The 26,382-nt window shown below is 42.0% G+C and overlaps 1 protein-coding gene across 1 annotated transcript in view; it reads right to left on the reverse strand.

Moving 5' to 3' along the window:
* RPGRIP1 (RPGR interacting protein 1) overlaps nucleotides 1-26,382 on the reverse strand; it is a 63,146-nt gene that overhangs the window by 10,910 nt on the left and 25,854 nt on the right. The window contains exons 15-23 of the mRNA XM_040352976.1: nucleotides 22,071-22,520; nucleotides 17,418-17,557; nucleotides 16,937-17,285; nucleotides 14,502-14,662; nucleotides 12,675-12,863; nucleotides 10,458-10,578; nucleotides 10,274-10,374; nucleotides 6,438-6,630; nucleotides 6,221-6,311 (exon numbers count right to left, since the gene is read on the reverse strand). Of these exons, the coding sequence (XP_040208910.1) occupies nucleotides 6,221-6,311; nucleotides 6,438-6,630; nucleotides 10,274-10,374; nucleotides 10,458-10,578; nucleotides 12,675-12,863; nucleotides 14,502-14,662; nucleotides 16,937-17,285; nucleotides 17,418-17,557; nucleotides 22,071-22,520 (1,795 nt within the window). The remainder of the gene's footprint in view (nucleotides 1-6,220; nucleotides 6,312-6,437; nucleotides 6,631-10,273; nucleotides 10,375-10,457; nucleotides 10,579-12,674; nucleotides 12,864-14,501; nucleotides 14,663-16,936; nucleotides 17,286-17,417; nucleotides 17,558-22,070; nucleotides 22,521-26,382) is intronic.

Below are 26,382 nucleotides of genomic sequence, written 5' to 3' on the forward strand. Positions count from 1 at the left end.
AGAATTATTGCTTTATCCCTGGAGTTAATCCATTTTTTAATGCATGCCAATATTCTGTTTGCTTTGTTAGCAGCAGCTTGGCATTGCATGCCATTGCTGAGCCTATCATCTACTAAATGTATATATTGCATTCATATTTTTGCCACCCAAGTGCATTATTTAAAATTTTTCTACATTAAACCTCATTTGACATGTAGTTGCCCACCCCATTAATTTGTTCAGATTTGCTTGCAAGGTTTCCACATACTGCGGAAAAGTTATTGCCCTGCTTAGCTTAGTATTGTCCGCAAATACAGAGATTGAACTGTTTACCCCATCCTCCAGGTAGTTTATGAACAAATTAAATAGGATTGCGAGTATTGCCCATTTATCACCACCCTCTGAACCTGCCCTTGTAGCCAGTTTTCAATCCATGTACTCAACTTATGGTCCATGCCAACAGACCTTATTTTGTACAGTAAACGGTTATGGGGAACTGTGTCAAATGCTTTTGCAAAATCCAGATACACCACGTCTACGGGCCTTCCTTTATCTAGATGGAAACACACCTCCTCGTAGAAGGTTAATAGATTGGTTTAGCAAGACTGATTCTTCATGAATCCATGCTGATTACTGCTAATGAATCTGATACCATTTTCATTACTAAAATCTTGTATATAGTCCCTTATCCCCTCCAAGAGCTTGCATACGATTGATGTTAGGCTAACTGGTCTGTAATTCCCAAGGATGTATTTTGGGCCCTTTTTAAATATTGGTGCTACATTGGCTTTTCTCCAATCTGGTACCATTCCAGTCAGTAGACTGTCATTAAAAATTAGAAACAATGGTCTGGCAATTACTTTGTCAACTAATTTTTTCTCTTCATAGTATATTTCAACACTCCTCATACTTCCCTTATATTTGGAGTTTCTAGACACAAAGTCAAGATACTTCATTGAGCCTGCTTCGCTGAATGCTTCTGAAGAGGTGGGGAAGGGGTGTTCTTGTATTTTATGGGCTCCTTACTGGGCCACTGTAATATTACAGTGTTGCTTGATCTTCATTATTGTACTTTTGGATATCCTCTTTGGGTCTCAGACAGGCTTACTTGAATAGTCTAAGACTCTTGACTATGTGTTTCTAGACCATGCTTATAGTATATTCACATCTGGAATACTCAAGGCTACATTATCCTTCTTTCATTGGGATGATCTTCCTTCTGCAAGGTGAAAATTTACATCTCACTTGGGTTTGAGGCAGTGGCGGCTGGTGCTCAAATTTTTTGGGGGGCGCAAACGGAAAAAAAAAAAAACAATTGCAGCCTCACTGGGCCCATCAATTATCACCACTGTGCCATGCCATCAAACGCAACCACTGTGCCATGCCATCAAACGCAACCACTGTGCCATGCCATCAAACGCAACCACTGTGCCATGCCATCAAACGCAACCACTGTGCCATGGCATCAAACGCAACCACTGTGCCATGGCATCAAACGCAACCACTGTGCCATGCCATCAAACGCAACCACTGTGCCATGGCATCAAACGCAACCACTGTGCCATAAAATGCAGTCACTGTGCCATGCCATCAAACACAGCCACTATGCCATCAATTGTCACCACTATGCCATGCCATCAATTGTCACCACTGTGCCATCAATTGTCACCACTGTGCCATCAATTGTCACCACTGTGCCATCAATTGTCACCACTGTGCCATGCCATCAATTGTTACCACTGTGCCACCAATTGTCACCACTGTGCCACCAATTGTCACCACTGTGCCACCAATTGTCACCACTGTGCCCATCAATTGTCACCACTGTGCCCATCAATTGTCACTGTCCAGACATCCATCCACCTCAGAGCCTTATTGTATATGAAACCTGCTGGGACTTGTAGTTCTCCATCTTCTCATGGAGAAGATGGAGATTGGAGAACTACAAGTCCCAGCAGATTATACATACAATATGGCTCTGAGGTGGATGGGTGTGGATTGCATGCACCTATCAATCCCGGGGGGGGGGGGGTGTGCAGGATCGGATAACAGTGTTATCTGATCCTGCCCCCCCCCCCCCCCGGGGATTGATGGGTGCATGTAATCCACACACCCATCCACCTCAGAGCCTTATTGTATGTATAATCTGCTGGGACTTGTAGTTCTCCAATCTCCATCTTCTCCATGAGAAGATGGAGAACTACAAGTCCCAGCAGTCTAACTACAATAACAGGCTCCAATCGGGATGGGGATCAAGTAGTGCAGGATTGGCTTGATCGCCCCCAAAGTCATCAGCCGTGACGTGACACAACAACCCAGGCAGGCATCCATCGGCTTACCGTTCCGCTCGGGCTGTATGAAATGATGTGCGCTCCCGCGTGACGTCACTTCCGCTTTTCGGCTAAAAGACGAATGGCCGGAAGTAACAATGCTCCCGCCTCCCAGCGCCAATAGAAGCACTGTCAGGGGGACGGGAAGCTCATCAGCGCTTTGCAATGCGCTCGATAGGCGGGGATTGAAAAGCCGCATATGAAGCACCATGTATGCAATCTAAAGATTGCATTGACACGGCGCTTCATAGGGCAATGGTGGCCGGCGCTCAAACATGTTTTAAATAAAGGAAAACATTTTTTTTTTTTCAAGTTTCTAAAAGGGGCAACTGAAAAAAAAAAAAAAAAATATATATATATATATATATATATATATATATATATTTTTTTGTGCCTACAGGAGGGGGGGCGGCGCCCGGGCGCCCCCTATGGGCGGGCCGCCACTGCTAGATACGTTACACCGTCGCAATTTTTCATCGCAAGTGCCTGATTCACCAAGCACTTGTGATGAAAACTACGCCGGCGGCCTCCTGTGCAAGGCGGGCCAATTTAAATGGGCGTGTGCCATTTAAATTAGGCGCGCTCCTGCGCCGGACCTAATGCGCATGCTCCGTTTCTTAACTCCCGCCGTGCTTTGCGCGCCGTGATGTCATTTTTTTGAACGGCGACGCGCGTAGCGTACTTCCGTATTCCCGGACGGCTTACGCAAACGACGTTAAATTTGGAATTTCGACGCGGGAACGACGGCCATACTTTAGACAGCAATACGCTTGCTGACTAAAGTTAGGGCAGCAAAAAAAACGACTAACTTTGCGACGGGAAACTAGACTAGCAGCGACGTAGTGAACGCGAAAAATCGTCGTGGATCCGCCGTAACTCCTAATTTGCATACCCGACGCTGGTTTACGACGCAAACTCCCCCCAGCGGCGGCCGCGGTACTGCATCCTAAGATCCGACAGTGTAAAACAATTACACCAGTGGCGGCTGGTGCTCTATTTTTTTGGGGGGGCGCAAACAAAACCCCAGTCAACCCCCCCCCCCCCCCGCCACTCGCAGACAATGGGACCTGCAGACAGACAGAGAGACAGATAGATAGATAGACAGACAGATAATAAAACAGATAGATAGATAGATAGATATAGATAGATAAATAGATAATTAGGCAGATAGCTATAGATAGATAGATAGATAGATAGATAGATAGATAGATAGAGGGAGGGGGAGGGAGCGAGAGATAGAGCTATATATAATTAGATAGATAATTAGACAGACAGATAGATAGATAGAGAGACATAGCTAGATAGAGCTATAGATAATTAAACAGATAGATAGATGGAGGGAGGGGGAGAGAGATAGAGCTATAGATAATTAGATAGATAGATAATTAGACATACAGATAGATAATTAGATAGATAGATAGATAATTAGACAGACATATAGATATAGATAATTAGATAGATCGATAGATAATTAGACAGACATATAGATATAGATAATTAGATAGATCGATAGATAGATAGATAGATAGATAGATAATCAGACAGACAGATATAGATAGATAATTAGATAGAGAGCGATAGATAGATAGATAGATAGATAGATAGATAGATAGATAGATAGATAGATAGATAGATAGATAGACAGACAGACAATTAAACAGATAGAGAGAGACAGAGAAAGAGAGAGAGAGAGAGGGAGAGCGATAGATAGATAGATAGATAATTAAACAGACAGATATATAGATATAGATAGATAATTAGATGGATATAGATAGATAGATAGATAGATAATCAGACAGACAGCTAGCTATAGATAATTAGATAGACAGACAAATAGATAGATAGATAGATAGATAGAGACATAGAGATATAGAGCTATAGATAGATAGATAGATAGAGACATAGAGCGATAGATAGATAGATAGATAGATAGATAGATAATTAAACAGACAGATAGATATAGATAGACAGACAATTAGATAGATAAATAGATAGATAATTAGACAGAGGTAGCTAATAGATAGATAGATAGATAGATAGATAGATAGATAGATAGAGACATAGATAGATAGAGACATAGATAGATAGAGAGAGAGATAGATCTATAGAGAGAGAGAGAGATAGATCTATAGAGAGAGAGAGAGATAGATCTATAGAGAGAGAGAGATAGATAGAGCTATAGATAGATAGATAGAGACATAGATAGATAGAGACATAGAGCTATAGATAGAGAGAGATAGATAGATCTATAGATCGAGAGATAGATAGATAGATAGATAGATAGATCTATAGATCGAGAGATAGATAGATAGAGCTATAGATAGATAGATAGATAGATAGATAGATAGATAGATCTATAGATCGAGAGATAGATAGATAGATAGATCTATAGATCGAGAGAGAGATAGATCTATAGATAGAGAGATAGATAGATAGATAGAGCTATAGATAGAGAGATAGATAGATCTATAGATAGAGAGATAGATAGATAGAGAGATAGATATGGCTATAGATAGAGAGATAGATAGATCTATAGATAGAGAGATAGATAGATAGAGCTATAGATAGATAGATAGATAGATAGATAGATAGATCTATAGATCTATAGATCGAGAGATAGATAGATAGATAGATCTATAGATCGAGAGAGAGATAGATCTATAGATAGAGAGATAGATAGATAGATAGAGCTATAGATAGAGAGATAGATAGATCTATAGATAGAGAGATAGATAGATCTATAGATAGAGAGATAGATAGATCTATAGATAGAGAGATAGATAGATCTATAGATAGAGAGATAGATAGATCTATAGATAGAGAGATAGATAGATAGAGAGATAGATATGGAAAGAGAGAGAGAGAGAGAGAGAGAGAGAGAGAGAGAGAGAGAGAGAGAGGGAGAGAGAGAGAGAGAGAGGGGGGGACAGGCAGGACAGTCAGATAGATAGACAGACAGAGATAAGAGATTTGTAAAGCACAGCTGCAGGACGCAGGCACTCTAAGCCCTCACACACAGACAGGAGATGTGAAGCACGGCACCCTCCCCCCTCCCTCCTGTCCTCTCTCAGTCCGATCACAGTACAGGCTGAGCATACAGCATAAGGTGCTGGACATGATGGGGTGGACAGGGACACTGGACAGGACAGACAATGAGACAAATAAAGTGTTTTAATAAGTTACTTTACCTTAGAGTCCTCCTGGAGTCAAAACCGAAGTAACACTGCCCTGGGGAAAGCACCGCCCATTTCCTTCTGCAGTGAGGAAGCAGCAGGACCCAATTAGAGAGGAGAGTGGAGACACTGGAGAGTGATTGGCTCATGGCGCACAGCACATAGCCACAGAGCTTAAAAAAAAACTGCAAATGAAGCGTCTTGCCTGCTGCATTGGCATGACGCTTCAATGATGCTATAGCAGTGCTCTGAGTCTTTGACCGGCGCTCACCCTGAACATGCACCGTCTTAAAGGACCTTTTTTTTTCCTTAAAGGGCCCAAAAAAAAAAAAATTTTTTCATTTTTTTTTTTTTTTTTTTTTTTACTGGCTTTGGGGAGAGGGGGGGCGGCGCCCATGCGCCCCCTATGGACGGGCCGCCACTGGTTTGAGGTCTCCTGGGTATAGATACCATTCTGATGATAGATTGGCGTTCACTTTCAACTTTTAGACTTCACTCCTATTGGCCAGAGCTTTGATTTATTAGTTTATATGTTTGTTGTTCTCAGACTTGGTCACTGTTTTTCTATGGAAGGGAGATCTAGTGCCTGTAAGAGGGTATTGTCCATAGCGAAGCAGCTTACTGCCTAATCTCTTATGGATAAGGATAATACCACAGAGGTCTCCTTGTTCCCCAATGAACTGAACAAGAAAATATCCTTTGTATGTATCAAAGGTTGCATCAAAAACCTTATGTTACCTTACTCTTTCTCCCTCTGTGTCTGATCCCTCCAAAAGCATGTAAAGGAAATGTCTGCGATCTGCATGTTCTTTGCCATCCAGGTGAATTACTGCATGGGATCAGGAAAATAATTAATGTGTGAACTGTGTTAAAGTAAAATTTTAGAGAGAGAAAAAAATATTTACATAAAGGGACAATGAGTTTTTAAAAATCTATCTTGTGACATTTTTCATACCTTTGTTGAAGTGGTAGTATATTTCCTCTCCTTGACTAGGTTTGCGAAGTGACAAAGGAGTCTCTGTTTCTTCAGCGGGAACTCCTGCAAATTGAAACTCCACAAACACTCTTTCCACTGATCCATCAGCCACCACCTCTGAACATGGATCGAGTGTCAGAGAGGCGATTTCTACACGAATCCTGGTTGATGGCTAAGTAGATAGAAAAAAAAAATGCATGTAGATAAGATTTAAGCAGGGGACCTTAGTTTTTCTAATGCAGGTCCTTGAAATAGTAAGGACTGCCTTTGTTAGACAAAAATGATTTTAACTTGTAAATACCAAGTGTAAAAAATAGGCCTGATCCTTAAGAGGTTAAATCAAATCTTTTTTTATTGAAGAAAGAAAAAAGTTATAAAAAGTTTTACATTACCATTGCAAAAGAAAGATAAAACATACAAAAAACCAATGGCGCTACATGCAAGTAGCAAAACGAACCTCTAGTTTTGAGGCAATGGGTTAATTTACTAAAGATATATGGGCTGCAATAGGAAGTTGCACTCTGCAAGGGAATCTACCCCAGAGCTGTCAGGAGCGTCTAGCAGGCTGATAGATTTGGTCAGTCTCTAGGTGGAAACTCAAACCTGTTATAAGCCAGCTAAACCCTGATTTGGGTGCTTGTGATAGACAGTAATACGTATGTTGTTCCTGATCAAGCTCCATGTCTGTCTGCACTGCTCTGCTAGATTGGATTTACCTGTGTATGACTAGTTTGGACCGTATTTCTGACTATTCCCTGAGCTCAGCCTGCGCCTGCCTTTTACATGGACTGTCATAGAACCATGCTATCTGTCTGCTAACCACAAGTACAAGTGTGCTCATAAGTTTACATTCCCTGGCAGAATTTATGATACCGTGTGTCTTTTGTGGTATTTGTGGGTGAGGCTCTTTATCTTCTCAGATGGTAAAGCTGCCCATTTATCTTGGCAAAAAGCCTCCAGTTCCTGTAAATTCTTGGGCTGTCTTGCATGAACGGCACTTTTGAGATCTCCCCAGAGTGGCTCAATGATATTGAGGTCAGGAGACTTAGATGGCCACTTCAGAACGTTCACTTTATTCTGCTGTAGCCAATGACAGGGTGACTTGGCCTTGTGTTTTGGATCATTGTCATGTTGGAATGTCCAAGTACATCCCATGTGCAGCTTCCTGGCTGATGAATGCAAATGTTCCTCCAGTATTTTTTGGTAACATACTGCATTCATCTTGCCATCAATTTTGACCAAATTTCCTATGCCTTTGTAGCTCATACATCACCAAAACATCAGCTATCCACCTCTGTTTTTCACAGTAGGAATGGTGGGCCAGATTCTCAGAAGAAGTACGCCGGAGTATCTACTGATACTCCGGCGTACTTTCAAATTTGCCGCGTCGTATCTTTAGTTTAAATCCTCAAACCAAGATACGACGGCTTTTGGCTTCGATCCGACAGGCGTACGGCTTCGTATACCTTCGGATCGTAGATGTAATACTTCGGCGCCCGCTGGGTGGAGTTTGCGTCGTTTTCCACGTCGGGTATGCTAATTAGCTTTTTCCGACGATTCACGAAGGTACGCGCGGCCGTCGCATTCTCTTACGTCGTCGCTAGTCGGCTTTTCCCGGCGTATAGTTAAAGCTGCTATTCTAAGGCGTATAGATAGACGTGCCATGTTAAAGTACGGCCGTTGTTCCCGCGTCGAATTTTAAATTATTATTTTTTTGCGTAAGTCGTCCGTGAATAGGAAAGTACGTAACTCACGTTGACGTTCAAAAAATCACGTCGGTGCGACGTAATTTCGCGCAAAGCACGGCGGGAAATTTCAAAACGGAGCATGCGCAGTACGTTCGGCGCGGGAACGCGCCTAATTTAAATGATCCACGCCCCATTTGAATTAGGCGCGCTTGCGCCGGAGGGATTTACGCTACGCCGCCGCAACTTTACAGGCAAGTGCTTTGTGAATCAAGCACTTGCCCGTAAAACTTGCGGCGGTGTAACGTAAATGCGATACATTACGCCGCCGCTTTTGTACCTGAATCTGGCCCGGTGTACCTTTCATGTAGTACCTCTCCAAATGTAGTGTTTATGGTTGTGGCCAAAAAGCTAAATTCTGGTCTCATCACTCCAAATGACCTGGTGCCAGAAGGTTTGAGGCTTGTCTCTGTGCTGTTTGGCGTATTGTAAGTGGGATACTTTGTGGCATTTGCGTAGTAAGGGATTTCTTCTGGCGACTCGATCATGCAGCTTTTCTTCAAGTGCCTCCTTTTTGTGCATCTTCAAACAGCCACACCACATGGCGACTGGTTGGCAACAGGTTAATGAATATGGTGCAATTTTGCTTTGCAAAGAATACCCAATTACATGCAAGGAAAAAAAACAGCATTTTCCCTTGCACATGACTGGATGATGGAAGTCAGCAAAGCTTTACCTCATTCACTAAGCTCTGGGTAAATTCCCTTTTAAAGTGCAACTTCATTTGCACAGTGAAAAGTCTTTGCATTTAGTAAAACAACCCCATTGTTGAAGTATGCGCTATAAAGAGTCTGTTTTGGGCCCAAATGTTTAAAAAGCTAGCAGATATGAATCTGTTTTTGTTCCCTGACTGGCTTACAGGTCTGTTGTAACTTCCTGATACATAACCTACAGCTTGTGCTTATCCTCTATTTTCCCAACACCAGTCTCTTTGGTCCAGGTGAGTTTTTCCTATTTATGCAAATTAGCCATATGCTGGCTTCCTTTCAGCATGCAGGTCAGGCATGCTATGTCATTATTGGCACATAATAATTTTGACCAAGGGATGTGTGTATTTTTATCATATTTCAGGTTGGCAGTAAAATATGTGCTCCGTCAGTAAATTTTTCATGTTTTGTCAGTAAAAAAAGCATTTGGTAGTTAGGCAACCCTGATTAGCAGTGACATCATCACTTTGCCTCACATAGCCTGTGCAGAGAGCAGAGCTGTGGAATGGATCCAGCAAGTCCACCCAACAGGCTACCTGCAGAAAACTACAGGAGGGGCAGATACAAGACCAGTCACCTTGTACCCTCCCTGAGAGATTAACAGTGGCTGGACTTGATTACAGGAAGCTCCTGCACAGAGGCAAAGTTTCATACTTAAAAGCCGAGGACACACGATCGGTCTATCCGATGAGAACGGTCTGATGGACCGTTTTCATTGGCTAACCGATGAAGCTGACTGGTGGTCCGTCGTGCCTACACACCATGGGTTAAAAAAACGATTGTGTCAGAACGCGGTGACGTAAAACACAACGACGTGCTGAATAAAACAAAGTTCAATGCTTCCAAGCATGCGTCGACTTGATTCTGAGCATGCGTGGATTTTTAACCGATGCTTTTGCATACTAACGATCGTTTTTTTCCCATTGATTAGGAATCCATCGGTTAAATTTAAAGCAAGTTGACTTTTTTTAAACCGATGGTTTAATAACCAATGGGGCCCACACACAATCGGTTTTGACCAATGAAGACGGTGCATCAGACCGTTGTCCTCTGTTTAACCTATCGTGTGTATGAGGCCTAATACTGCACAGATCTGTAAGAAATATAGAAATCACACCAAGATATAAGTATTACACATGTCTCTTTAGACATTACCCTGTGGTTTAGCTTTAGTTTAGCTTACTTCTGTGGGGATTTCCCATCACTTCTTGTCTTTGGGGCAAACTTTTTAACAAACATTAACGGACAGAACCTCTCAAATTGCAGTAAAAATGAAAGGAGTTCCAATTCTTTCTTCACTTGATCTTAAACTAAAAAAAAATATTTTTGGTTACAAAATACACTTTAGGATTTCTGCACTTACCAGCTTATATGGAACTAGAGGTTGTGCCACTACAACCATGTCGTCATCATCATCATCACTGCCATTGTTTTCCAACTGTGGTTCACTCAAGTTATTCTCATCTTAAAAAAATGAATTTTACTAACTGTTTTACTATTTAATGTTTTGATCACTATGGATTTAAAATCAATTGCTAGTGTTTTACCATTTTCTTTTAGGAACTTATCAGAATGCATAGACGTTGTTTCATGATCTGACTCATTTGCTTCTTCATATATCAGTTGATCAATCTGACCTTGTGGTTCTTCTTGTCCTACTGCAATATCCTAGAACAAACATATTTCAAAAGGTTGTTTTGCTGGAAATTAAATAACATGATTGTTTTAACTAGACAAGAGGTGTATTATTGGATATGCAGCGGCAGATGCCATTACCAGTAGCAATTGTAGCTAATGCCATCAGTAACAGCAGCCAACAGAATACATTATGGGGTAGATTCACGTAGAATGGCATATGTTTGTGCGGGCGTAACGTATCCTATTTACGTTACGCCTCCGCAACCTTTACAGGCAAGTGCCGTATTCTCGAAAGAAAGTTGCGGCGGCATAGCGTAAATAGGCCGGCGTAAGCCCGCCTAATTCAAATTGTGAAGAGGTGGGCGTGTTTTATGTAAATTAACCCTGACCCGACGCATGCGCCGTCCGTGGAATTTCCCAGTGTGCATTGCTCCAAAGTACGCCGCAAGGACGTATTGGTTTCGACGTGAACGTAAATGACATCCAGCCCCATTCATGGACGACTTACGCAAACTACGTACATTTTTCAAATTTCGTTGCGGGAACGACGGCCATACTTAACATTGGTACGCCACATATACGCCTAAAAATAGCAGGGGTAACTTTACGCCGGGAAAAGCCTAACGTAAACAGCGTAACTGTACTGCGTCGGCCTGGTGTACGTTTCGTGAATTCGCGTTTCTAGCTGATTTACATATTCTAGGCGTAAATCAGCGTACACGCCCCTAGCGGCCAGCGTAAATATGCAGTTAAGATCCGACGGTGTAAGAGACTTACGCCGGTGGGATTTAATAGAAATCTATACGTAACTGATTCTATGAATCAGGCGCATAGATACGACCGGCCAGACTCAGAGAAATACGACGGCGTATCTGGAGATACGCCGTTGTATCTCCTTTGTGAATCTACCCCAATGTATGTAGTATTCAAAGGATCTCAGACTTGGTTGTGGGACTACATTTAGGGTCATGTCACACCTCTGAGTTTTAACACATGTATACAGGTAAGCCAATGAAGTTGATTTACTAAAGGAAAATACACTGTGGACTTTTTTCTTAGTAAATGTCAATGTGGTAAAGCTGCACTTTTTGCTTGCAAATGATTGGATGATGGAAATCAGCAGAGCTTTACAAAAATTTACTGGGAAAAATGAGTGCAACTTTACATGCAAAGTGCATAGCCTATTTGCCTTTAGTAAATCAACTCTATTGCTTTACGTGGTGGCACATCTGTGTGATGCATTGATGTGCATTTTAGGTTTTTTGATGCATGGATGCGTGTTACATGAAAATGCATGATTCCTGATAATGCACAAGCCAAATTGTGACATGCAGTCTTTCTGTTTCACAGGTTGCACACTATGGTTTATATTACACAGCTCTACTGTTTAGAAGTGTTGTTTAAATTTGCACAAAAGATTTTCTATTGACACCTCTATTTCATATTAAACATGCTGGTTTAAAATTAACAAGCTAATGCCAAGGTTGAATAAAATGATTTTTTTTTTCTAATGTAATGCCGAGTACACACGATAATTTTTCGGCATGAAAAAAGCGTTGGTTTAAAAAAATGTCATTTAAACTGATCGTGTGTGGGCTTCACATAATTTTTAGGGTTCTGAAAAACAACAAAAAAATAAATTTGAACATGCTGCATTTTTTAACGACGTTTTAAACTATGTCGTTTTTCGGGTTGTAAAAAATGATCGTGTGTGGGCTAAAACTATGTTAAAAACCTGCACATGCTCAGAAGTAAGTTATGAGACGGGAGCGCTCGTTCTGGTAAAACTACCATTCATAATGGAGTAAGCACATTCATCACGCTGTAACAGACAGAAAAGCGCGAATCGTCTTTTACTAACACGGAATCAGCTAAAGTAGCCCCAAGGGTGGGGTCATCCGCATGGAACTTCGCCTTTAGAGTGTCGTTGTATGTGTTGTACGTCACCGCGCTTTGCTAGAGCATTTTTTAAAAACGATGGTGTGTGGGCAACGTCGTTTTAATGATGAAGTTGGAAAAACGTTGTTTGTTCTACATGCCGAAAAACATTATTTTTTTAATGCCGAAAAATTATCATGTGTACGCGGCATTACACACTAAGTTCTATTAAATCCCTGCTTACCCACCTGCGCAGTCATGTCCATCTCATCTCTTTGGTGTTCAGCTACATTAAAGTCCTTAATTATGTGACCATCTCTTCTTCCCCTTTTATTAGATAAAACATCTCTATGCAGATCTTCTTCAGCTTTACGGGATTTGGTTGGCCTTGATCTGCTTAGGTCCTCTTTAGGCAATTGCTTGCCGTGCGTTTTTCCCTGATAAGTGATATGTGTGTTATATATATTTATGTAAACCTTTTAAAATCGCACAAGCAAAATGTAAATAACATGCTATAATTGCAATCTCTGGGAATAACCCATTGCTAGCCCTGTTGAAATGCAATTTTCCTTGTCGTACAGTACAGGACACTGGATGTTTGGTCTTTAACCACTGGTTGTATGTGACTACCTTCAGGTGATTGGAGACAGCCAAAAAGAAAGATGCAGGGATACACCCTATATAACCCTTCCTACTCCCAGCTAGTCTAATGTTTTGCTAGTATCCTTAGGTGATGGATGTCTTTATTCTAATAAGAAAAGTCTATTTTATCAAGGTTCCTTGCTGCACCAAAGCCACTGCAGTTCCTTTCGGCACCTGTCAGTTTTGTTGACTCCTCGGCTGAGCTATATCTGTACCCCACTTGGAGAAGATGTGGGGCCGTCCCACAATGTTCCTTCAGCACTGACTCCTGCATGGGTGGTGACCTTGGCGCGTGGTGCATAGTGTTGAGTTTGCTGCAGGGTGCTAAAATGGTCCAGGGCCAATAGAATTATGAAAAGAAAGATTGTTTTGCATCTCATTGTGCGGTATATTTGGATACCGCTATTTAATACCCCTATTTCCTTTCACTCCTTTTTAATCGCTCCTTCTTTACCCTTTGATTTCTTTTCTACTCTCTCCTTTTTGCTCCTTTCTACTAAAGTTTACTGGTTATATTGGAAATGGTTTACCTAAATGGTTATTTGTTGCTCTATGTTCCGACTTTTATCATAATACCATCATACTTTTTTGTACACCGTCCTTTTTGCATTTCTCAGAAAATAATTGAAAAAATATTTGCAATAAAAAAGTTATCTGACAAGAAAAGAATTACATTTTTTTTATCAGCTTTATTGCTATCAACATCATATCTTGTGATCGCATGGGCAGTGAGGGGTCTAATAGACCCCAGATCTCTTCTCTGCCCTCCAAAGCAACCAATCAAATTAAGATCAATTTGATCAGCTGCTTTCCTATCCGGCTATTAAACAAACAGGGAAAAGTAAGTTCCTCCTTCATCTCTGTGGTCAGGTGGGACAGGAAAGGCCAGAAACAGTGGCAAGCAGCATGGCCCCCTTCCAGTGCTTGTAAAAGTGATTGGATGGATGTTTAGCCACTCGGATCACTTTTCCAAGGAAGGGCATCACCTAAAGAAGGATATCAAGATCATGGCTGCATCTGCAGCCATAATCCTGATATCACCACTTCCCGACAAGGACGTATACAGTTAATACGTATGTCAGTCGGAAAGTGGTTAAAGACAGCTAGAAAGATCATTAGTGTTGTCATTCTGCTGGTTTTGGTAAGCAGCACTGGCCCTGGAACTATGCAGACACCATTAAATGTGAGATCAATCAGCCACAGCTCAAGGAATCGTTAGCAAACTCTGGATGAACCCAAGGGGTTCCATAGAACCCTGGTTGAGAATGGCTGCTCCGGAGTCTATTCAAACTAAAAATGAAATCTCCAGCTGAGGTGTCATATCTATTGAATACAAACATAAAAAATCTTAAACTGTGTGTGTGTGTGTGTGTATATATATATATATATATATATATATATATGATATTGTATATTATATTGTATATTATTACCTCTGAAAATGGAACCTCTTGACTGTTTCTCCGAATCACTTGACCACTGGTGACTGAATCCCAAAGACTCTTTCCTGGAGCGTGATAAGGAAATTTCCATTCCATACTTAACTGCACTGTCCCTGCACATTTACCACATGGGTTTATAAGTGCAAAATCACCTTTTGAAAAAAGGATAATAGGCCATAATTAGAGCTTTGTTTGCATAAATGCTGATCGTATTAAAAAGCAATGTCATTGAGTGTGGCGGCATATGATCATATAAATACATAAGTGGTCCATATAGTGAACTCTGTGTTGAGGAGATTACAGAGGACAAGAGGGTACTCTTTATGTCTGATTTAGCCTCCACATATGGAAAGTCTTATACACAGTGGCCCAGATTCACAACGGAGATACGACGGCGTATCTCCAGATACGCCGTCGTATCTCAGCGTTGTGCCGTCGTATCTATGCGACTGATTCTTAGAATCAGTTACGCATAGATATCCATTAGATCCGACAGGCGTAAGTCTCTTACGCCGTCGGATCTTAACTGCAATTTTTTTTTGCCCGCTAGGTGGCGCTTCCGTCGATTTCCCCGTCGAGTATGCAAATTAGCTAGATACGCGAATTCCTGAACGTACGCGCGGCCGACGCAGTAAAGTTACGACGTTTACGTTAGGCTTTTCCCGGCGTAAAGTTGCCCCTGGGTCTATGAGGCGCAGTCAATGTTAAGTATGGTCGTCGTTCCCGCGTCGAAAATGTAAAAAATTATGTTGTTTGCGTAAGTCGTCCCTGAATGGTGCTGGACGTAATTTACGTCCACGTCAAAACCAATGACGTCCTTGCGACGTCATTTAGAGCAATGCACGCTGGATTATTTTAGGGACGGCGCATGCGCAGTTCGTTAGGCTGGGGGACGCGCTTCATTTAAAAGATACATGCCCCCTATCCGCAGAATTTGAATTCCGCCGGGTGATTTACGTTACGCCGCCGCAACTTTACACACAAGTGCTTTGTGAATAAAGCACTTGCCTGAAAAACTTGCAGCGGCGTAACGTAAATCAGATATGTTGCGCCCGCCCAAATTTACGCCCATCTACGTGAATCTGCCCCAGTGAGTGTGTAAAGCAGGGGTCTCAAACTCAAATTACCTGAGGGCCACAAGACAAGTTTTCATATGCCATGAGGGGCCGCATGCAAACTTTCAAACTTCAAAAACAACAGTACTGGTGTCAGCGAGCGCATTATTACCACCAGCACTGGTGTCAGCGAGCGCATTATTACCACCAGCACTGGTGTAAGTCAGGGTTTGACAAATTTGCTTGGAATCTCGGAGCCAGCTAAAAAAGTTAGGAGCCAGAAAACGCACCCCGTCCCGACGAGCTTGCGCGCAGAAGCGAACACATACGTGAGCAGCGCCCGCATATGTAAACGGTGTTCAAACCACACATGTGAGGTATCGCCGCGATTGGTAGAGCGAGAGCAATAATTCTAGCCCTAGGCTTTCTCTGTAACTTAAAACATGCAACCTGTAGATTTTTTTAAACGTCGCCTATGAAGATTTTAAAGGGTAAAAAAAGTTTGTCGGCATTCCACAAGCGGACACAATTTTGAAGCGTGACATGTTGGGTATGAATTTACTCGGCGTAACATTATCTTTCATAATATTAAAAAAAATGGGGATAACTTTACTGTTGTCTTATTTTTTAATTAAAAAAAGTGTAATTTTTTCCCAAAAAAGTGCGCTTGTAAGACCGCTGCGCAAATACGGCGAAACAGAAAGTATTGCAACGATCGCTATTTTATTCTCTAGGGTGTTAGGATAAAAAATATATATAATGTTTGGGGGTTCTAATTAGAGGGAAGAAGATGGCAGTGAAAATAGTGAAAAATGACATTAGAATTGCTGTTTAACTTGTAATGCTTAACTTGTAATACCAACGGCCACCACCAGATGGCGCCAGCTCACATCTGGTGGTAATAACTTGTAATACCAACGGCTCACCACCAGATGGGGTCAGCTCAAAAAAAAAAAAAAAATTTTTTTTTTTATTTTTTTTGCTCCCCTCACTTCCACCCTGCCTGGGGGCCATTTATAACTGGCCGGTACTTTGAGACCACTGGTGTAAAGGATTCTCTCAAGAATTAATTCTGGCCAGGACAGTAGATTGTTTTAAAAAAGTGCTGATACATTCCTAAAAGCACAAAATATAATTGGATACTAACATTTATATAGGTAATAACACCAGGGGTAATTGATCCAGGGAATATGTCTCAGGAAGAAATTGTTTTTACAGACTGGAGAGAATTATATCATACTTTATTGTTTTTTCTTTGCCCTCAGCTGTGGGTGTAGGATTTTTAATATGGAGTTTTTTTTTTCTATTGGTTTAACTAGATTGACTTGTGTTTTTTTTTTCAACCAAATGATGTAACTAAGAACTTCTTACCTTGAATACTGGCACCTTGAGCCAGGCTGTGCAGAGACACCTCTGTCTTTCCCAGGTATGCTCCTGGCTGGGTCTCTTCATCATCAAACACATAAATATAGAGACGCTCTTTCTGCAGATAACATTCTAGATCATTTGTTAAGTGAACAGGGTAGACAGCTTCATTCCCAAACTGGGGGTTATTGCTACAGGGTATGATATTGCTGGAGTGGTCTGGGTAATGAAAAAAACGATATACTATATATGGACTTGGTTGATGCCCCAGAGTGCTTGTTTTTAGACTTCTGCAGCCCCAGATATGGATGATCAATGCATTCTGATTTCCACTGTTTATCTGAGGTGCCCAACCCTGGAAAATAGAGAATCATTAAAGCATAAGTCATTTATGAGTGCAAATTAATTGCTGGCAGCAATAATCAATTATTCTAGTTTATTATTATTAGTTTACCATGTTTCTCTTTGTCACTATTGTGCTTCTCACCTTTCCTAGCCCAGTGTTTTTGCGAGTAGATAAGTAAACCTTAGCTTTACTTTTTTGCCTTTGCAGACACTGAGCCTGCGACATGGGTCCGTGCAGCCGCAACCAGTAGTCAAGCTCTCCCATATTTTCCCCGTTGGCATCTAGGGAAAGCAATATTGTTCATAATGTTTGGCTTCAACAGTAATTTTATGTACTTTTTCTTTTTATTATTGTACAGTGATAACAATTACCTACCCTCTGTTGTAAGTCTAATAAAGAAACAACTGTGTTTTTAACACATACTAAAGCCCTGTACACACGATCGGATATCTGATGGAATCTAATCGGATTTTTTCGTCGGATATCCGATAAAGCTGACTTTCATCAGTCTTGTCTACACACCATCAGTCAAAAATCCGACCGTGCCAACACTACGACAAGCTGAAAAAAACGAAGTTCAATGCTTCCGAGCATGCGTCGACTTGATTCTGAGCATGCGTGGATTTTTGTCCGATGGAGTTCCACACAGACGATCAGATTTTTCTATTGGTTTTTTATCCATAGGAAAAATTAAAAAACATGATATTATCTCGCAGAAGGAAAGACATTACATTTTCAGAAGTTTACTACCCCTTCAAGCATTCATGTTCTGGGTTTGTGACTCAAATAATGACAGACACAACCAGGAAAATTTTTTTAGAAGGAACTCAGCAATGGTATCCTTTATATTTTTTGAAGATGGCATAAAAAATTGACATCTGAATTCTCTTAAAAAAGTAATTCAGGGGGTGTAAAGCTACACAAGTGCATTCATCTGTCCCTGATCTGTATGGGCTTGCAATAGAGACATCAGAGGTCTATTATATCTTCATATAGAGTACCTGTCAGTGTATTATCATATGGGGTATCCATAAAATTACAAAATCTAATGTAATAATAAAAAAAATTAAAAAAACTCTGCCCCCACACAGATACATACACACATGCAGTCAGAGCCGGTTTACACACAGGCGGCACGACTTTGGGGGCGACTCGGCAAGGCGATCTCAAGACGATTAGAGAGGCAACTTGCAAAATGACTTCTGTATTGAAGTCAATGCAAGTCGCCCAGAGTCACCCCCAAAGTCGTACAGGAACCTTTTTCTAAGTCAGAGCGACTTGCGTCGCTCCTAGTAGAACGGTTCCATTGAATAGAGCAGACTGCGACTTGTCAGGCGGCTGTGTGAACCGGCTCTTATTATAGGACTAAGGTTACTGTAGCAAACATGCTGACAGGTAGGTTTTTTTAATGACAGAAGACTGTGTATAGATGCTTAGACATTGATGTTTCTCCCTGACTGTCTGATTTTGCTGCATGCTTGTTCCGGGTTACTCAGAAAATACTGATGTCAGAAACAACCAGACAATTAGAAATTTCAGTGAAAAACAAGATTGTTGCAAACCTTCTCTGGATGTACAAAAGAAATAAAATAAAACCTTGGTTTGCAAGCATAATTAGTTCCAGAAACATGCTTGTAATCCAAATCACCTGTATATCAAAGCATTTATTTACAGGGTATAAAAGAGAAGAGAGGCACCTCTAAATGTAGCAATAAGTTGCTAAATGTTGAACCTTCATTAAATGTAACCATATTGCTACACTTAAGGCTCATACACACGGTCAGACATCCAACAAAATTTCCCTTGGATTTTTGTCCTAATTGATTTGTCCGGCCACACCCATAGCATACACACAGTCAGACTTTTCTGCAAACTTTTCTAAAACTTTTCTAACATCACATGTTTTTTTTTGCTCTTTTCTGCTCTTTACCGCCACCCTTTGGTTAACTTCTGCTATTGTTTGTCTCTTTTAACATTGGTTCTGAGCAAGCGTTATTGCACTTTGTCCAAAAGTTGGTTGGCTTGCTGTACACACGGTCAGACAAGGCACCATCGGACTTTTGTTGCCGAAAAGTTGGTCCGTTTGCAGACCCAACTTTTTGTCAGATGAGACCCGAAAAAGTTGGTCCGATGGATCGTACACACGGTCGGACAAATTCGAAAAGTTGCAGATTTTGAAGTTGGTTGGCCAAAAGTCTGACCGTGTGTATGGGGCTTTAGAGTCTCCTCTCTTCTTTTTTATACTCAGTTGTGACATGACGCTACTCTTATATCAAGACATCGCTTGTATATCAAGGCAAAATTTATTAAAACATTTTGATTGTCTTGCAAAATGCTCTCAAACCAAGTTACTCTCAAACCAAGGTACTGTATATGTAAAAAAATATATAAATCTAAATAAATTATAAGCAAAAAGAGCAGACCGTAGTAAGACTCAGTGGGCCAGATTCAGAAAGAGATACGACGGCGTATCTCCTGATACGCCGTCGTATCTCTGAGTGCGCTCGGTCGTATCTATGCGACTGATTCATAGAATCAGTTACGCATAGATATCCCTAAGATCCGCCAGGTGTAAGTGTCTTACACCGTCGGATCTTAGGCTGCAATTTCAGGCTGGCCGCTAGGTAGCGCTTCCGTATGTTTTACGCGAGGAATATGCAAATTAGGATTTACACCGATTCAGAAACGAACGACCGCCCGGCGCTTTTTTTTTTACGTCGTTTGCGTTCGGCTTTTTCCGTCGTAAAGTTACCCCTGCTATATGAGGGGTATGTGCGGCGTATCCTATGTTAAGTATGGCCGTCGTTCCCGCGCCAAATTTTGAAAATTTTACGTCGTTTGCGTAAGTTGTTTGCAAATACACCTGGACGATTTATGCTCACGTCGAAACCAATGACGTCCTTGCGACGTCATTTAGAGCAATGCACACTGGGATATTTTACGGATGGCGCATGCGCCGTTCAATAAAAATGTAAAAAACGCGGGGTCAAGACAAATTTAAATACTACATGCCCCCAACATCCCCATTTGAATTACGCGGCCTTACGCCACAACACATACGTTACGCCGCCATAAATATGGGCGCAAGTTCTTTCTGAATACAGAACTAAGCGCCCAAAGTTACAGCGGCGTAACGTATCTCCGATACGTTACGCCGCCCGGACAGATACGCTCAGGTATCTGTTTTCGGCCCAGTGTCTATAATATAAAAGGAAAACAATAACAATACATTTTCACATTTTCATACCACGCTCCTATTCATATTAAATGTGCAAACCAACATAAGTAAAGTGCTAAAAATAGATTGTTAAATATAAAATGTCCATATGCCGCCACCAGATGTCTCCAATCAAGTGAAAGTGAAGTATATGTTCTTAACAATTCATATGTGGAAAAAACACGTTCCTTCTTTCACCAGCCTCTAGGCAAACATCCTGCTCACCGGACATACAGTATATGACACCCATCACAGGTAATAATATGCAGTATAACAGAGATGTACCCTCCAGTGAAAATGGCCCAGAACGATGAACGCCCACGGGGCGAGGATATAATCACTAATATCAGGGAGAAAAAAGAGAGCTACTCGTAGTGCAGTAGTGCGGCTTATTTTATGTCTTATTGTCGGGGAAACACAGTAAATCTTTAAAGGCCCATAAAAAAAACAAGCAGGTCCGCCGATCGCATTCAACCTATGTTCCAAAGAGATGGCGGAAGTGACCTCACATGTCCAGTGAGTAGGATGTTTGCCTAGAGGCTGGTGAAAGATGGCACCTTGTTTTTTCCACATATGAATTGTTAAGAAGATATACTTCACTTTCACTTGATTGAAGGCGGTGTATGGACATTTTACATTCAACAATCTATTTTTAGCACTTTACTTATGTTGGTTTGCACATTTAATATAATTAGAAATGTCAGAAGGAAATCAGAAATGGCTACCTATATATTGCTCTGGGCGTGGCCTGGCTGAAGTCCAGGCTGAAAGGTTGCCACTCTTTGCAGGTTACTTTACATGTGCAGCATCCAGGGGTTACCCCTCTCCCTTTGATCTCTCCACTTACTGGTGGGGAGGATTAGGCATGGTCCTTATACCAATAGTAAATTTAGACACAATTGACCTCTCATTAGTCCTGTGCATTGTCCCATGGGGTATAGAAGCCTCCAGCTATGCATTGTCACTACTGCACTGTTGGTATTTACATAGCCAGTTTAAGAGGTCTCTGGACCATGCTTCAGGGACAAATGTTAAGGTAAGAGGCGTTTACAGGAAAATGTATGCTGTCAGCTGTCTAGTCCTGCATTTGCCTGTACAGGAGCCATTCAGCATGCAGAGCCTGCATAATGACATTCCCAGGACCCGATGCCGCTGCGTACAACTGCCCACTGAGATGCATTAGAGGAGGTGGCTCTTTGTGGTTGTGTGCTGGGGTTTGCATACAACACCATAACTCTGAAGGACATGTCAGTGCGGATGCCAGTGTTTTTCTGAAACCTTTGTAACACAACCCTGTACAAATGCCTCTTCTAACGTATCTCAATGGGTGCATGCAAGCAACAGGTCCCGGGATTGTCACTTTGTACACTGTTCGACCACTGTGCGGCCTGTATGCATGAAGCCTAAAGCACTTGGGGGGGACTTTAGATTTATATTGATAAATATATGGAAAACATATGGCCTCAGAAATCATGAACAGCTAAATAGGTAATTACCATGAAAAGTAAAAAAAACATACTGCTTTTGGCAGCCAAGGCAGTAGAAAACAGATTGTACTACAATTTATATATACTTACCTGTCATAATTATGGTGCCATGGACTCTGTCTGTACTCTGTAGAGCTGTGTCCAACCTTAGTCGTCCTCTTGCCAACTCACTGTGCTCCCCACCTATGACTTGATAAAGCTCCACTGTCATGGTACCCACCCTTAAGTAGCACAGAAATTCTGGATCTGGGGTTACAGCATAGCGAGAGGTAAAATTAAATTGTGGTTGGATTCCAGTCACAACAGGGGTTGCATGTGTCTCAAAGTCATACAGGGAATAGATACAGAAGGTGACGGGTTGAGGGTCATCTACAACCCTTATTCCATGCAGTGAGAAACAAATCGCTCCAATATAAATCTCAAACAGAGTTTCTCCACGATGTAGAGAGGGAGGTGGAGAAGTACCAACTTCAGCAGAGGTGGAATCTTCAACATTAAGTCTGTAGGGAATTGTGCCATATGCAATGTCCTTTAGCTGAGCTGAAAAAGAACAATGTATCAGAGGCATATATAATGGGGGACTTACTTATGAATTCAACTTTTTCACAAGATTACACACTCAGAATACTGTTTGATGTGATATATGTAAAGAGACAGCACAAGCCATTACCGTACAAAAGCCATGTTTACTCAATGACCCAGCAGGAACATGAAACACCACACATGAAGAAGTACAACAGAGATGCACCATAGAGTTGCATTTAAAGAAACATCTCATCCATAACAAATACCATATTTACCGTATAACCCTGTGAAGAGCTAATCAGGTGCAGAGGCAATGAACACAGGTGAGATGATATGGACAAGGTTTATGTGCACTCCAGAAACAAATGCTAAATTGACAGTTGAAATAAATACATGTAAAGCCTCGTACACACGGCCGAGGAACTCGACGGGCGAAACACATCGTTTTGCTCATCGAGTTCCTTGTTAGGCTGTCGAGGAACTCGGCGAGCCAATTTTCTCCATTCCCGTCGAGGAAAAAGAGAACATGCTCTCTTTTTGGCTCGACGAGTTCCTCGACACTTTCCTCGTCAAAAAATGTACACACGACCGGTTCCCTCGGCAAAAAAAAGAACCCAGCAAGTTTCTTGCTGGTTTTTGCAGAGAAACTTGGTCGTGTGTACGAGGCTTAAGTGTTCAATCAATCCTGACATTAACATAGGCATGCCAGAGAGCACAGCTAGGCTGGTGACCTGACTTTCTCTCTGCATAAAGGTCACTTCTCAGCTCCCAAACGATGATTGGACAGTGATGGAACAGCAACTAACTGATTGATCATCATATCTCTCTTTGTGTGAGCCTGTTTCTTTTCAGAACATGCAGGACTTCTGATTGGCTCAGAGTACTGTCCCTCCCTTTCCAAGTCAGTTCTGTTCTATATAGGATTGTTGGAGGCTCTTATAAAATATTTTTTTTATATGTGTCTTTTTCCTTTACTCATAAATGGTAGGGTGTGGGTCTTTGGGCCTACCCTGAAGTCTATGGGGAGGCCATCGGGTTTTGTCCTCCCCTACTTTGGGGCGGTCTCTCTTTGGGAGAGCCCACCACCCAGTACTTGTTGATCAGCTTCAGCTGATTATGAGGAGTAGGGTCCATCAGGCCATTTGGCTAGGTGTACCAGAGTATGACATGCCTCAGAAGTCTTGTGCCCCAGGGGGGCCAGGGAGGGGTCATTATTTTTCAGAAGGGGATCAAAGACCCACCCTTGTGCACTTTTTTGTGTGTGTGTTCACATGTACTTTTTTGGTTCACTTTGGTGATTTGTTTTCGTGTACCGCACCATAGGCTTGAAAAAAAATGAAATAGCTGGAGGCTGCTCCCAAGTCAAATTCAAATAGTTGTATTCATTGCATTCAGAAATAAATTTTATGTTATTAAAGAATACATCAGGCTTGCAGATTTACAGAAAGTATTTTTTGCTGACCGACATTTGTATAATTATATATTGCTGTTCTTTCAAGTGATAATTTTTTTTTATAATCAGTCATGTGTAAACTCTCTCTACATCATATGATAATATACTATATACTGTATAAACAGTGGAGGTGTGTGTATAGAGGGCGCCGGAGCACCGCCCCCTCTGGCTCTCGCACCGCCACTGACACAATACATAGAGATTCATGCATTGCATGAATCTCTATGTATTGTTGCCGGCCGCTGTCGCCGATTATTCAGATGGCCGGCCCCCTGGTGAGCGCCGCCAATCTGAATAGCGGCAGCTGGTTGGCTGTGGAAGTGCCTATCAGAGCCAGCGGCTGTAATAGGCTTCCACAGCTTATCCCAGGGACGCACGGGGGGAGGGGGGGCGTTCCTTGGATAAGACTGACAGGCGTCTCATCCAATCAGGTTCACCGGTTCTGGTAACCTGATTGGCTGAAGCGTCATTGAGGGCGGGAGAAGACATCGAGGGATGGAAGACACAGGATGGCTGACCCCAGAAAGGTAAGTGCCAGGCGGGGGGGGGGGGGGGGGGGGATTTTATCCAGGGCACAGTGGCAGAATTTTTTCCAGGGCACAGTGGCTATAATTCATGGGCACAGTGGCGAAAATTGATGGGCACAGTGGCTAAAATTAATGGGCACAGTGGCTACAATTGATGGGCACAGTGGCTACAATTAATGGACACAGTGGCTACAATTAATGGACACAGTGGCTACAATTAATGGGCACAGTGGCGACATTTGATGGGCACAGTGGCAACAATTGCTGGGCACAGTGGTAACAATTGATGGCACAGTGTCTGAGCTTGATAGCATGGCACAGTGGTGACAATTGATGGCACAGTGGCTGCGTTTGACATGGCACAGTGGTGACAATTGATGGGCACAGTGGCGACAATTGATGGCACAGTGGCTGCGTTTGATGGCATGGCATAGTGGTGACAATTGCTGGGCACAGTGGTGACAATTGCTGGGCACAGTGGTAACAATTGATGGCACAGTGGCTGCGTTTGGCATGGCACAGTGGTGACAATTGATGGGCACAGTGGCGACAATTGATGGCACAGTGGCTGAGTTTGATGGCATGGCATAGTGGTGACTGGTGACAATTGCTGGGCACAGTGGTGACAATTGATGGCACAGTGGTAACAATTGATGGCACAGTGGTAACAATTGATGGCACAGTGGCTGCGTTTGATGGCACAGTGGCTGCGTTTTGCATTGCACAGTGGCGACAATTGATGGGCACAGTGGCGACAATTGATGGGCACAGTGGCGTCAAATGATGGCACAGTGGCTGCGTTTGATGGCATGGCACAGTGGTGGCAATTGATGGGCACAGTGGCGATAAATGATGGCACAGTGGCTGCGTTTGATGGCATGGCACAGTGGCTGCATTTGATGGCACAATGGCGACAATTGATGGCACAGTGGTGACAATTGATGGGCACAGTGGCTGCATTTGATGGGCACAATGGTTGCAATTGATGGGCACATTGAGGCTGCAATTGTTTTTTTTGTTTGTTTGTTTGCGCCCCCCCCAAAAAATTTTGAGCACCAGCCGCCACTGTGTAAAAAAAAGGTTGTTTTGAAATAATGCAAATACTAAATATAAATTGTATTTGTAATGGATGTGTGCATTGAGCCCATGAAAAGCTGTATGTAACATCCCAATTTGTCAGGTCTCAGCCATGTTTGTCATAATAGCAGTGATCTTACCCCTCTTCAATACATGGAATCCAAAGGTTTAACTTTAACACACCAAAAGAGCCTGTTATCTCAAGGGACATCAGAAACCAGCACTTAGGCCTTTGCAGAGCTGTAAATAGCTAATTGAGTTCTGGCAGGTTTCTGCGGAACTATGACCAAATCCATTAAGAATACATAGCATGCCTTAAAAAGGTGTATTCAGAACGAATGGAGATCGTAAAAGGCATTTAGGGCTGAAAAGTGACTCTTCAGAGACCTCTGCCCAATGCAAAAAACTTAACAAATCCACACACAATTCATAAAATCAGACAGGAAAATACACATTAATAATAAGTATATATTTGAATGGGAAATATCATACTGAACAAATCGAGGTCATACGCGACTAAGCTAGCACCTACAGAAGGGAAGATAGCAATCAGATACCTCCTGGGAGACAAGCTTATCTGGGCTACCCTGTGTTTAGTATCCCTGGACATGAAATGAAATGCTGAACAATAATCGATTTAAAAAAATGCAATTGGTAGATATTGGATGATATTTCTCGTGGTATAAAACGATGTCGAAGGTAGGCCATGATACTGTCATAAACATGATGGCCAATCCTTAGATGCTTAATTGGTCAGATAGCCTCTGTGAACACCCCTTTGATCCCAGAGAAAAGGGGAGATGCCAAGACCATTGACAGT

Source organism: Rana temporaria, chromosome 1 (assembly GCF_905171775.1).
Source record: "Rana temporaria chromosome 1, aRanTem1.1, whole genome shotgun sequence".
In the NCBI taxonomy this organism is placed as follows: domain Eukaryota; kingdom Metazoa; phylum Chordata; class Amphibia; order Anura; family Ranidae; genus Rana; species Rana temporaria.